Source organism: Hyalella azteca, unplaced genomic scaffold (assembly GCF_000764305.2).
Source record: "Hyalella azteca isolate HAZT.00-mixed unplaced genomic scaffold, Hazt_2.0.2 contig10333, whole genome shotgun sequence".
Taxonomy (NCBI): Eukaryota; Metazoa; Arthropoda; class Malacostraca; order Amphipoda; family Hyalellidae; genus Hyalella; species Hyalella azteca.
In genome coordinates this window covers 22,515-36,983 of record NW_025940377.1, presented here as the reverse complement: position 1 = coordinate 36,983, position 14,469 = coordinate 22,515, and the positions used below count along the sequence as shown (strand labels likewise).

Here is a 14,469-nt window from a genome sequence, read left to right as displayed (position 1 = left end):
CAATTTCTTACACAAGAAATTAAGGATCAATAATGTCGTGAGTTTATTAGTAAAATTTGAAATTGCTCTGCTTCTTGATTTATTATTCCTAAAGCCATGTTTTGAAGATGACAGCCATGGCTTCTGCAAAGGTTTTGCTTATGAGAGAAGAGAAGATTGTATTGCATTTTGTTTGGATGTAGTGATGACTATAATTTTAATCTTTTTCAGCCCGTGACTCGTGTCAGTAGTAGCAAACCTGTGATGACCTTCGCATAGTTACCTCACGTCTCCCAATACCCGTGGCTCCCACGTCCCTGAGAAAAAGGCTCCTAACCCCTTATTGTCGTATAACTCGCTAACGAATGAGAAAGAAAAAAAATCGAGCTAAAAATCACCGTTAGGTCCTAATGAATACGTGTGTAAAGTTCAATTGAGCTCCGGCCATTACTTTGGGAGATATATCTTGATCACTGCATCGGCCTCAGAAATGCCAGTAGTTTCTCTGTATAGGGAAGGGTGGCCCAGTGGTTACAGGTAAGCAGAGTACCAAGATTGGCGCAGAGAGGCGCGGGTTCGATCCCAGCTCTGTGCGCCAGTTTCTGGTCAGAATCGGCAAGGAGGCCGGGCGGTTAAGCACAGCAGAATTGTAGCAGTGAGTTGCGAGTTCAAGTCCGCAAAATGCTGCGAATGTTCTGCGATGTTCAGAGTCGGCGACAGGCCTACGGCCTAATAAACGCTGAAACCGCTATTATTATTATTATAATTATTATTATAGCCATTTAACTCATGAACGAAGACATAGCCGAAAAAATTTCCACGAGCTAAACATCAGCGTTGGGCAGTTAGAGAAGTTCCTGCAGTTAGCTATAAATCTGGCTTATAATTACTGAATCGAAACTTTTTGGACATTTTCTGGTGGATTCAGAATAATTTTGTGAACTTCGTAAACAAACTTTATAAAGTAATTAAACCATCATAAGTACAATTTATTGCTTCAAAAATATGGAAAATATCCTTGCTAATGAAACAAAACATGATTATAACACGTATGTAACACGTTTCAACAAAGGCCGACTAGCGCGGGAAGGCGGTCGCAAACTCGCGTGGCGTAAGTTCGTAACGCGTTGTCGCGTTCTGTTAGTTGCGTAGAAGGCGTTGAAAAGAGGTGAATGCTCTAGTAAACTAAATGATTATAATTTCGTAGTACATTTCTCGGTTCTAACTCAAATATATCTACAAAAGTGAAGAAATAAGAAGATATTTAAAAAAAGTGACCCAGACATGAAAATTTCACGATTGCCTCATCCACATTGTCATTTATTGGTTCGTTGTCAGTCAGTGCAGGTGAATGAAAACATAGGGCTAGGGGTAATACTGACACTGCCACACTGGCCACTGGCACTGCAGCCTGTGTAGTGTGTAAGCTTTGGATTTAAAATCGGATTTATAGCTCACCCAAAGTCCAAGTAGCTAACAAACCAATGCAAAACTGTTCTATTGACATTATTTGCAAATTGTGCAGAAAAAAGTTTGTTGTACGACTTGTACGGTACCTAAGCCTACTTGTTTAAGCTCGATTCTCGAAGGAAAACTTGGTTTTATTTTCTGATGCTGTTTGTCAATTGTCTAGCTATTGTTAAAAGTATCAAAATGCATCGAATTTTCTACATAATGCGGATAACGGAGGAAAATTTTTTGGCTATTATTGTAGGTATTAGGTATATATGTGAGTTAAATTAGCATTAGGCTATGATTACATCTTGTGCATGTGCTCATTGTGCTGGTGTGCATAAAAATAATACATTCACTTCTAGTGCTAATAGCTAAATGCAGGATTTTATCCAAAAGCCACTAGCTAATTAGATTTAAATTTAATTTATGCTTATCAATTTTCATAAGTAATAAAGTAAAACTGTTCTAGGTACTGTAGTCTTCATCATATAAAATTTTTGACAATTAGAAATGAAAGTCATTAGCTAGTTGATTTCAGATAGCTAGGCTAAAAGGCAATAGTTTTTAATTGTATCTATGAGAATATGAATAATTTTTAGTCATCCTGGTTTGAAATCAGATGTCATTTTCCTAATCCGATTTCTAGTATTTGAAATTAATTTGCTGTCTTTGCTGAAATTTTTAATTTCTTATAGCTAGCAGATGCTGAAAAAATTACTGTGCATATTTTTTACACTGTTTTATCAAATGGTTTCATTAGCCTATTAAAATATTAAATCACAATTTTTTGGTCATGAAAAATTTTGAAGACAATTTTTATTAATGACATTTCAACATGGCAATGTCTTGAAAAAGACATTAATTATTGCTTATCACTCAGTGTGGTAGTCATCATAGACTTGCATGCTGTTTTCTCAATATTTTTCAACATTGATTTTTTTTATGTGTGGTCTCATGTAGAACTCAATTAAAACAATATTGCAAGATTAATATATCATAAACATAAATTCAAACAATTTTTGAAATTTGAACTAAGTTTTTCATGTTTTTCTTATTTTGATTCTGTAGAGAATTCTCAATGGACAGGCAACATATTTGTGCTACTGCATCTGCTAGTACTAGTAGTGCACCTCATGAACCTGAGTATCATCTCATGAGACACATGAGGAATGAAACTCATGCAGACAATGCTGTCTTGCCTGCAGTAAGGCACTACTATCCTGGTATCTGTCACACCTGCCTCAGGTATGTCTTTCTACTCAAGTACTCATTACGTTACCTTGAATATGTATTGACTGTATATATGTAATATTAGCTGTATATGTAACATATATGACTTCTGATAAGTGGCTATGAACAGGTAGTTTAGAAGGCCCACATATCTGTCAAATTCCTTGTTTTTGTATCTGTTGTCTTCATAAAATGAGTTACAAAATAGGTGTTGAATTACATTCACATGTATCATGTATGGAACTTATGAACATATATAATAGATGCTCAGTGACCAGTGCAAGCAGAAGCAGGTTAATGAAAAAGGCACCTGACAGGAACTATACTGAAGTTCAAATGACTGGTGTTGCACAAAAGCCAGTGAATAAATTGATAGATAATAGTAGAAAATAAAAAATCCAACATAGTCATATTTGAGCCTTTATAATGAATAAGCTACAGAATCAAGGTTAAGTCACTCTGGTTGATGGAAAGTAACTGTAAGCTATCACAGAATGCCTCCTGATCCTGTGCATGAGCCACTACAGCCGGGCCTGATGCGCTGCTCTGGCTGTCAGCTTGTTGTCTACTGCTCCAAACGATGCCAGAAGATGGATTGGCGTCATCACAGGTCCGTTCTTTTTACAAATATTGAGTAACTAGCTGAATACGGTTGAAACTAAACCAGTTTTGAGCTGAATCTTGATGTCTGCAATAATATAAATAAAAAGTTTTAAGAGATTGATGCCAGGAAACACTAAAAAATTCCCAAATGCATTACAATTACAATTCATATGCATCAAATTCAAAGTCTGCAATGATTTTTGCCTAAATTTGATTTCTTTACATTAACTGTATTTTTTACCTAACTTACTAAGAAGAAGGCTATTTAATCATTATTTGGAATAAAGTCTGACCTTAATCTTTCTGATAGGCTTTGCCATAGTTGAATTATATAAGGTTGACCCACGAGAAGTTCCGTCTTTCAGTTCAGCTTTCTTGTTACGTCACTGAGATCGAGAAACGTAAACAAACTCGTCATTCCCATGACGGATTGCTTGACTGGTTTGATCGCATTTCGTTGATTGGTTAATGCCCGTGACGTCACTGAGATCAGTGACGTCACGGCTAACAACGAACGATCAGGCTAACAACGAACTACATTCCCAAAAATGGGCTTCTGGTGGGTAAACCTTATACTAGTTCAAACATGGGCTTTGGCTGTACAAAGTCATGTTTTATGTTAGTATACCGGTATGTATGAAGTTGAATGATAAGCAGCAAAATTGGACATAGCATTTTGAATATTTCATTTTTACAGCATTTTTTTCAATTAAAACAATGATGTTTTCTTCCAGGGACTTGTGCCGTGCCAACAAAGTTGAGGGTGGCAAGAACGTATTTGAGAATGCTAAAAATCAAGTAGCTCATGGCGGAAGCTGGTTTCGCTATAGAAATAGGATGTACTCATCAGCAATGGCGAGCTTGAAGCGTAAACTGGAGCCCTATGAATATGATATCTTCATGTTTCCTCGAGTGTGTAACATTTGTCTAAGTGCCAAACAAGATCAACTGGCTGATTGCCCAATGTGCCACTCTGTTTTCTATTGTTCTTCTGAGCACCGAGATGTGGACCGCCCACAACACCAGACGTACTGCCTGCTGTTTCTTTTCATGCATCAATGCGATAAATTCGAAGCTGCGAAGGGCATGCGAGATATTCCTCTTCCCGTCGAAGTTGACGCTGTTTACAAGAACTTGCCTGATGGACTCATGACCTTGTTAAATCCAGAAAAGGAGCGTGAGCCCCTGAAATCCCTTGGTGTGGAAGGTATGAAATTTTTTATGATTATAGGCGAGAGGCTGAGCTATCCGCTATCTCTGCAATATGTCTTGGAAAATGTGGGTTTGGGGTCAGATAACAAACCCCTGCATGATATGACAAAACTGAGCGTGTTTGTAGTCGGAGCCAAGAGTGACACGGAAGTTCTAGGGATCCACAGATGGGAATACCTGGCGCATCGTCTGCCTGCTCTTCAAGTCCTTCGTGTGGTCTTCATTGGACCTGAACTATTTCTTCATGAAAGTTCAGACGAGGACTCTTCTTCTAATGATTACATTCTGGAAGACAGCGGAGAAGCCATGTGCGATGACTGCAAAGCAAAGCCACGCAGGATTGTCTATGAGTTAGCTAATATGTACTACCATGATTTTGTTGTAAGCTCGTATTATTCAAAGCCTGATGTAGTTATAGCCTACAACTGCGGTTTCGGTGAACATGTTGACAGTAAATCCGAAGATACGTGGCAGTCTTCCTTCCCTCTGCTCGTAGCAGATCCTGCCGTCCCTCTGGTGTTCACCTCCCACACGCTAAAAGAAGCACATAGAGATCTGAGCGCGCTGCAAGCCGCTGCTCCAGTCAAGGTTGTGATGCCCACGCAGCGCAATCCTTTCAGCAGCTGTCGACCTCACAGAGATGACAAAACCGAATCTCCTGCTTCTAATCCCTTTTTTTTCTTGAACCAATACATAACTTGCGTTCGTCGTGCTGATGAGTGATGTTTTCAAAGAATCTATTTTCATTGCTACGGAATTGCATTCAAAGCAATGTTAAGAGAACAATTTTGAGCCTCACAAATATATACGGTATATGATGGTTTTTCCCGCTGCGGCTATTTTTGAGTTAACAAGCCCATTATTAATTATTTGTTGAATTCTTTTATGTCTCTTTCTTGATCGCACATTCAGTGAACAGGAACTGTACTGAATCACTTTTTCCCAGACTCATTACCCTAATGGAAATCACTTGATTATCCGATTTTCCGGTTTTTGAAAATAATTCGAATTGGAAAGTGCGCGTGTTTTGTGGTGATTTGAGCACTTGGGTTTGTGCCTGCACCGATGGATTTATCTTGCGTTATGTCAATGGGCGAATTTTATGTTCTATTTTATACTTCGACTTGAACGTAATTATTACACCTGTACTTGGAGAAAAATGTATAGTATCTTTCCAGTTAGGATTAGATTTATCTAAATTGTCCTATTCGATAACAAATGTAGTTCGCAGAAGTTTTTTGATATGACGATGGTAAAAACACCAACAGTGGCATTATGGTTTTGTAATATAAACTAAGATCAGCATCATGGCTGATATCTAAAGGATTTAAAAAATAATGAAGCTCTCAAAAATATGCCACTGCATGCAATTATTTTTCTTTTTGCAAAAAATGGATTTATGTTGAATAAACCTTAATTTTTTGTTAAATAAAACTGCAAAAGAAGCTCACCTACCTGAAACTAGAAAAAACAATCTACTTTTATGTGGAAGTATTGATCTATTTCAATTATCAAGGCTTTGTTTTGTATGAACTTAGTTGCTAAAGAATTTAAAAATGTTCTTCGTATTTTTTTTAATTAATGGTATATTAAGTATGGCTAAAGTCGTTCGTCATATAATTAGAAAAGAAGAATTTTAATATCACTCAAGTTTTGTGTTGGCTCGTAATACAATTTCTTCGAAAGGAAATGATGAGAATTTGTCGTTCTTATATCTCTCTAACCCGGAATCTGCATGATTTTTCCTACTTTTCAATCCTGCACAACCTAAGATACTGTACAATCGTTAGTACGCAAATTCATATGTTAGAGGCATCCTAGTTTTTTTACGTTAATGCGTTTCATTTTACCTTCGTATGACCTTGGCGAATACAAATCTGCAAGGAGATTTTCTCTAAAGCATTCAGAACTCGCCAGTGAACCTCAACTGCTTATAATTATTTGAAGATGTGATTCAACTTGTGCCCTCGTGTGGGTCATCCTGACCCAGTTCGGCCCGGCATAACTGAGTATCGGGGCTACGGCAGCTCTTTGCTATAAAAGTCACTCAGATAAAGGAAAGACTTCTTTTTAGCGCATTTTCTCATTTATGGAAAAAATGCACAATTGTGCTCGCCATGTTCGTTCGTCCGTCTGTCTGTCCATGACCAAGTTTTCGTCGACGAGAAAATGCGCTCTCTGTCACTCACTGCAGTGAGTACTGAGTTATATTTTTTTCCCTTGCTTGGGTTATCTTGACGAAGTTTGGCCTGGCAAAAGAGGCGTATTAGTGTTCCTTGTAGAAGGTGTCACTTTTTGGACACTACGACCCATTCAGTTTTCTTGTTCAGGCCTCTGTGCGTTCTTTATAAAATTTCAAACGTAATCTATGAAATTAGAGATTTAAACGTAATATATATTGAGTGTTTTTTTTTACAACAAATATCCACTGGAAATTTTGGTCTCTTAACTACTAGATGCAAAACGGAAGAGGATTTTCAGTTGAACAAAAAAATTATTTTACCCTTCATAGGTTGCAATAATTATACAACAACAGACCGGTAACTAGGACTGGCAGGCTACAGGACGACTGACCGGTAACAGAAGGACTGACTGGTAACTGGAAGTCTGGCCGGTACCGTACGTGAGGACTGATCGGTAACTGGACGACTGACCGGTAACAGGAGGATTAACCGACAGCAGGGGACTGGCCGATAACAGGACTGACGGGTAACAGGGAGACTGACTGGTAACAGGGAGACTGACTGGTAACAGGGAGACTGACTGGTAACAGGAGGACTTCTCGGTAATAGGACTGCTCAGCAACAAGGACTGGCTGGTAACAGGAGGAATGATGAGTAACATGATTGCCCGGTAATATGTCTGACTGGTAACAAGGACTGGCTGGTAACAGGACTGACCAACAACAGAAAGACTGGCTGTTATTTTGAATACTGGCATGTGACAAGAATGGTCCGGAAAATCTTCGTTACTGTGTATATTTACTTTAATAATTTGAGCAAAGCAGTTTTTGGTCGTTCATTATAAATCTATCGAGTTTTTACATGTGATGATCGTGTCTGGTGTTGTTTTATCTGTAACATATTTTATTTGCAGCTAAGCATTGTCAGCTGTATTTGTCAGCATTGCAGTATGTCAGCTGTATATTTTCTGCGACATACCTATCTATTCAGTATGTGACTCCTTTTCGTAGTAGCAAACCTATCTTGACCTTAGAATATATATAGGCTTTCGAAAATGTAATTTTGAATACCGCTTAAACACTTCGGGGACGAATTTGGGAACTGGCTTTCCACTCATAACTTAGTAATATTAGAACAGATATGGACCTAATTAAAAACAAAGAAGATATATATTCCTAATTCACTCCTGCGAGCGTTGTCAGAATTTTTTGGTTCGCTTAGATTTTAATTATCGCTAAGTTTCGGCATGTTATCCACGCTTAATTTTGTCAAATCGAAACCGTAACTAACTTAAATGAAGCTATTTATTAAAAAAACTCTCCTCCGAGCGTTGTCAGGATTACTATTGTTCGTTTAATTTTCACGTAGTGCGTTAGCGCTAAGTTAGGAACGAGAAGGGCGCTAAAATTGATTTTTAGCGCACTACGTGAAAACGAAGCTGACAAATAAATTCAGACTACGCTCGCAGGATAAAAAGTTCGTTGGGAACTAGTTGAATATGGTTTTAATTTGACAGTAATTTATGGAAAACATGCTATGAACATCCATCCCAATATAGTGTCCGGGCAGTATTTTTAACGATAGCGACATTTATTAATCGAAGCTAAACACTTTGTTTAACAGAAAATTACTCATTAACTCTTTAACAAGCCACGAAATTAAACTTAAAAAGCACTAATCTTTACCAGAAAACTTTACTATTCAATTTTTTATTTGATTGTTCTTCTGTTATCTTAACCGATAATATTAGTGTTTCGCGGAATAATCCAGCTACTTTGTGATCTTCCGCAGCCGCGGAAATCTGGAAAAAGTTTTTTTGTGTGTTTTTTTTTTAAGACGAAAGCCCTTGAGGAGAGAGTCCGCGGCGTAACCCGCTCCGCTCCGGGGTCTGACCTCGTTCACAATTCTTTTATATTCCATCTGCCTAATACCCATCACTCAGCCTTGCTTGCACTTTTCAACCAGTCTTTCCGAATGTCGGACTCGGAACTGCCGCTTGAGTGGAAAACAGCTCTCGTTATTCCAATTCCCAAGACCCAGAAGGACCCGAGCCTGCCATCCTCCTATCGACCAATCTCTCTGTTGTCATGCCTGGGGAAGCTAATGGAGAGGCTTGTGTGTGACCGGCTTTCATGGCTTCTGGAATCCAAGCGATGTTTTCTGCCTCACCAATTCGGATTTCGGCGCCACTTGTCAACAATAGACGCCCTAACACCAATAGAGCACGAGATTCAGATGGCTCTCCGGGGGGGGCAGGTGTTGTTGGCAGTGTACTTCGACCTTAAGGGCGCATTTGACGGAGCATCACACGAAGGCATCCTCTACAAGCTAGCACAGAATGAAGTTAGGGGCCGCATGTTGCGATGGATACGGGCATTCCTGACAGGACGTTCCTTTCGGGTAGCAGTCGCCGGATGCCTATCCTCACAGCATTACACTACATCTGGAGCATAGTGGCAAAGCAGAGAGATTTTTAGACTCTCCCTCAAGTTCATTTCTGAGTTCTATAAGTAGACCAGTAAAGTATCCTGGATACCAGCATCATCATACTTAAAAAATGGATTTAAATCTTGGGTAAATGAGGAAATTAAAACTGAACTGATTCTAAAAAAGCTCTGGTTTGCCACTATGTAGTCAGTCACCTGGCAGCAGGCTGGAATTCTAAAATTCGTGGTTCACATAAAAAAAAGCGTTCCGCCTTAAAAAAAACGTTCCAGGCAACTAGAAACAGGTTTGCAGGCCATCAGAAATCGGCTTCGGTTNTTGCATTCCTACATTAAAAATCCGCTCATTATTATCATTATTATCGTGATCATTATCGACTCTCATCATTTTTACTAATCATCGACTTGAATCAATCCATACTCACATAGTTGGGGCTGATAATGAGCCTGACGAAACTCCCGGTCTGGTCGGCGTAGAGGCTCTCAGCGACGTCGATGCGCATCTTCTCCTGCTCCGTGGCGCCCGCCAGTCCCGTCTTGCGGCCAAGATGGCGGATGATGGCGCTGCTCTCCGTCAGCTTCACGTCGCCGTCTATGTAGTATGGCAACTGAGAAAAACAAGTTTCTGAAGCAAAACTTATATGAAAGAAAATAAGAAGCGATTGAATGCAGTATGTGCTCTGGCAGAATAACGAGAGATTGATGCTAAACGGCTCAGAACGAAATAGTTCAATGTATTTAAATTATACCTTAATTGAAGCGCAATCGGTAAGTTTATCGAATTAATTAAAACTCAAATCAAAACGAAATTGCACTCAGAAATCGATCTAAACAACAAGGCGATAAAAATTTCTTAACAGCTGGAAATTCAAATTATGATTCAGCTCTGTTGAAGTTTTCAAACAGAAATTTTCTGTTGAATTTTCTCGGTGACACCCACATTGGGAAGATCAAGGCCGAGACTAAACTTGACGTTGAACCACTCAGACCGGTCGTAGGCGGGGGCTGGGCCGATGTCGTAGGTCTTGTCCTCATACTGCGTTCCAGTGTAGGTGAGCAACGTGCGGATGGGCTCCGCCAGCTGCAGGATCCACAAAAATAAACATCGGAGGTGAAAAAGATTCGTTTTAATTTCATCTATTTAATTTAAATTTAATGATTTAAGTCAATTATTAATTTAATAATTATTTTTATAATTAATAATTCTATTTTAATTTAACAATTTCATCTAAACTGTACGAAAATAAATAGAATCAATTAACACTTCTAGAAAAGGCTTTAGTTTATATCGAGCAATGAAAAAGCCTGCTCTTTCAGACACGTGGTTTTACAACTATTTCAAGGATATTCGCAAAATCGTGTGTCATATATTGAGCTAAATGTCAATAGAGTTCAGTCGCTGCCAGATCCGACTTCATTGCGCGAGGAATGACTATGCACAATTTGGGTCTCGCATGAAATGTCACCTGAAGCGTGACTCGCACAAACTGCTGATGTAGCACAAAAAAATTGTTGCCACGTTAATAAAAGTGGCTTATTTGAATGAATAAATTGTAGAATTTCTTCATCAAGTATCCAGTCAGTAATTTCGAATTAAGGTAAAATGTAATTTAAAAATGACCCTTTAACCAAAGTCAATTTATAACTATTGTTTAATTTGACTTTAAATTTGTACTCAATTTGATTTCTTATCTTTAAAATAAAGTTTGAAATGCACCGAAAGTGTAATTTTAAATTTTTAATCCAATTTCATCGCTGTTTTGTAACGGCTCATGATTAGTCCACTAAAATTAGAACTAATGGTAATGGTATATATCCTAACACGGTAGGTACAGTGGATGCGGCCTCCAGCACTCCTGCATTTAACAGCGCCAAACCGCGTCAACCTATTTTAAATTTTCCTGTCAGTATTAATTTTTTGCACAATTGTAGGCTGGTGCGCGTTAGTTACGTTCAACAGCGCCTCTGGCGCCACGGCGGAGGCAATGACCAGCAGAGCACGGCGAAGGAGGCGCCTCGGGGTAACCATGGTTCCAACAACCAGGGACACGTTTCAAGATATTAAGAATATGGCTATAAATAACCCTAAAGAGTTACAGTGCCAAAATTCAAACACGTAAATTAAGAAAACTTTCTCTAATATGTATAATATATTCTTGTGCTAACGGAGCTCAAATTGATAATGATTCAAATATGCTCTTATTACAAGTTGAAAAAGTTGATTATGGTTAATTTAGTTGCGAGACATTATGAAGCTTTTCCGCTCCAAGCGATAGATCATTTACAACAAGTATTATAAGTATTATTTATCTTCGGTTGATAGCCTATGTAATATTAGTGGTTGATAGCCTATGTAATAATATCTCAAACTGGTGGTAGATCACAAAAATGGTTGGGAACCGTTGGATAGAACATTGACTGCAATTACCAACGAGCTTTAACTTGGATTAGCAAAATATGTTGTGTCTGGCGTTATGGATAATTGAAATAAACTCTACTTCGTGGGCTTTCAAAATATCTCAGTTTCTCTCGATGTATGCGTAAAACAAAACGAAAAGAGTGCTCAATTATAAAACTTTGAACTGATAACCTTATCGGGATTCATCTTCATCAGTCCCCCTACGGAGCATCGGCATCAGTCAAAATTTATTACTGCACGTTTCAAGATGCAAGTTCCACACCACGCTCAATTCAAGTTTTTCAATCACCGAGGATAAAAAAAAAAAAAAAAATCACAGCAAAATTTGTTTTTGAGTAGGCCACTGCAAACCCCATATTGCTATTTTGTATAAGAACGATTTTGATCACATTTGAGTTCAAGAATTTTAATAAAACAATATAAGGACGCAATCCTGTGAACGACGTAGAAGATATATTTTAACAGAATATTCAAAGCTATAAATTCAGGCGTATGAAAGCCAAGGTAGTGACAGCAAAGCAGCTGAGGAATTAACGAATTTTAAAATCACTTACTGCTCGGAGGCTCCAGTAACCCAAAACAGGCATGATATTGAATAAGTGACGCAGGCAATAATAATACAGTCAGAGAGACGAGTACCGAGCACGTACTATCTATCCCAATGCTACTGAAACACTGGTTGGACTCTTCCACCTGTGCCTCTCCAGTCGCAAGCCATCTACTGACCGGTGTCAGATAATTATTGGCTATAGCAACTGTGGCCGGCGGCCTTGGCAGAAATACTTGAAAACTACACACGTATGAAAGCTCATATCTCAACAAGACACTCACAATACTGGGAATATTTAAAAAAGCTATTATACTGGATAAATAATAACTATATACGAATATACCTCTATTTCTACTTTCACCTCCCAAAAAGTTGGTCGGCCTCTGTTGGTCGGCTCAAAAATCGGCCTTTGCGGTGTTGAAATCGGCCGCAGACAATAGAAAAGTTCAATTTTGTGGCAGAAAAAATCTTCAACAAAGTGCACATCCGAAAGTAAAAATGTTTATTCTTCTTGTTCTGCATCCTGGTTTGTGACCTCGAATGAAGTTTATGTGACTTGACGTGCGTGGCTTAACAGATGCAAGGTTATCAACTCATTTTCAATAAATGTTTACTAAGCGAAACTATAGGCTGGCAGAATTTCTTCTCTTAAGCAAGTTTGTTAAAGACCAGAGAATTAGTTTTATTTATTAGCTTCTTGTTAGTTTTTTCAATAAGTCGTACTAAATTCTTCGTAAGTGTTGGAAGATTGACAATCAAATTACCGATAGACATTTTTAATATTGAACGACGTTTCGAATGTACAACATTCATTTTCAAGTTAAAGACGCATAGAGTAACAAAATTTGGGTTGACATATGAACGAAATCAAGTAAATTGGATACCATTCAAATAATGATAAAATTTCGTTAATGTGATACTACGGGAAGATTTTACAGGCGCAAAAAACTACTCGGAAAACAATCTCAAAGTTTTCGGAAACCAACAGATATCGGAAGGGTCCTGAACGCTGCCAGCGAATGCCCGGAACGCTACAAAAAGAGCACAATACGCGCCCTCATCCATAGAGCTTTCAAGACCTGACCGCTCTACTGAAGATGATTTAAATAGCGAACTGAGAAATTGTAAACAAATCCTTGTCAACAATGGCTTTACAAATAGTGCCATCGACGAGGAAATCTCAAAACTCCGATCAAAACAAAATGGACTGGAACAAAATAAAAATTTTACTACTATCTACTACCAGAACCAAATGACCAGTGGCTATAAAGCAGATGAGCGGATCATTAAATCTATCGTACACCTACGAAGAATTTAGTACGACTTATTGAAAAAACTAACAAGAAGCTAATAAATAAAACTAATTCTCTGGTCTTTAACAAAACTTGCTTAAGCGAAACTAGTGCATCCTAAGTTTCGGAGATCGAGTTCATCTTACGTTGCGGAGCGCGTAGACATCCCACGTCAAGCACGATGAAATAAAAAAATGAAGTTGTGAGTCAAAAATACGACGATTTAGCTAAATTTTTGGAAACTAAGAGATGTAGGCATTGCGAATGTTTAGGAAACATCTGTTCATGACACCCTACAAAAAAAAAAATCTGCGATGTCTTGAATCTTGACCAGAATAAATGGTTTCAAGTGCTATAGTGTGAGGTGATGTTAAATGTTGTGACATAAGACTGTACACCCGATAAAATATTTAAAAATTTGATGAAACTTTTGTGAGTGCATCGTTAGTGTCGTTGTTCAACGCGGACGGATATGTTCGCTTATCAAGCATGAGTACTCAGTACTCCTGAAATTGTAGGCGATGACCGCGATGGGCCGATGACACTACACTCGATTCTGGTTCGAGTTTCGTTTGTTCGTTCATGGTGGCAAGACGTGTGGTGCTTACGCTCAACAACCAAAGTTCACGGTGCTGTAGTCAAATCTGAAACACAGTGCAAATTTTATATTTACTAGGGATTACCGAATTAGTGTGAACTGTGAAGAACACTCAAAGGTGGAAAGTATGGCTGAATCATCGTCAGGCCCTGGCCTGACAGAAGACCTCTTCGCCGAAGCAGTGATGGACACCTCTGATTTTGCCGGCTTCCCTTCCGACTCACCAGTGATAGGAAGACCTGCCAAGATCAAGAAGCCCAGACTTCACGGTTATACCAAACCTGTTCCTTCGCCAACTTCTTCAGAACCTACCTCAAGCTCAAACAACTCCACCCAGTATGAAACACTGCCGGCCAGTCACTCCTCTACCACCTTTCTTCTGCTACGAGAAGATAAAAAGGCCCTACCATTCAACTTCTATGCCCAAATCTCCAAAAGCTGGCCAGCACTACAGTTCATCAAACCCGATAGCCTTAGCCGAAATTTGAAGGGCACCCTAATCAC

At 38.7% G+C, this 14,469-nt stretch overlaps 2 protein-coding genes across 2 annotated transcripts; one reads left to right on the top strand and one right to left on the bottom strand.

The window, feature by feature from the left end:
- Positions 1-2,478: 2,478 nt before the first annotated feature.
- Positions 2,479-5,848, top strand: LOC108677787. The gene is made up of 3 exons (XM_018166066.2): positions 2,479-2,679; positions 3,158-3,274; positions 4,002-5,848. The coding sequence occupies exons 1-3, from the start codon at positions 2,513-2,515 to the stop codon at positions 5,200-5,202; spliced, it is 1,485 nt and encodes a 494-aa protein (XP_018021555.1). The 5' UTR covers positions 2,479-2,512; the 3' UTR covers positions 5,203-5,848.
- A 3,668-nt stretch (positions 5,849-9,516) lies between these two features.
- On the bottom strand, positions 9,517-12,213 carry LOC108677788 (glutathione S-transferase). Its single transcript, XM_018166067.2, has 3 exons — positions 12,080-12,213; positions 10,047-10,187; positions 9,517-9,714 (listed from the first exon to the last, which is right to left on the bottom strand). The coding sequence occupies exons 1-3, from the start codon at positions 12,110-12,112 to the stop codon at positions 9,517-9,519; spliced, it is 372 nt and encodes a 123-aa protein (XP_018021556.1). The 5' UTR covers positions 12,113-12,213.
- Between the last annotated feature and the right edge of the window lie 2,256 nt (positions 12,214-14,469).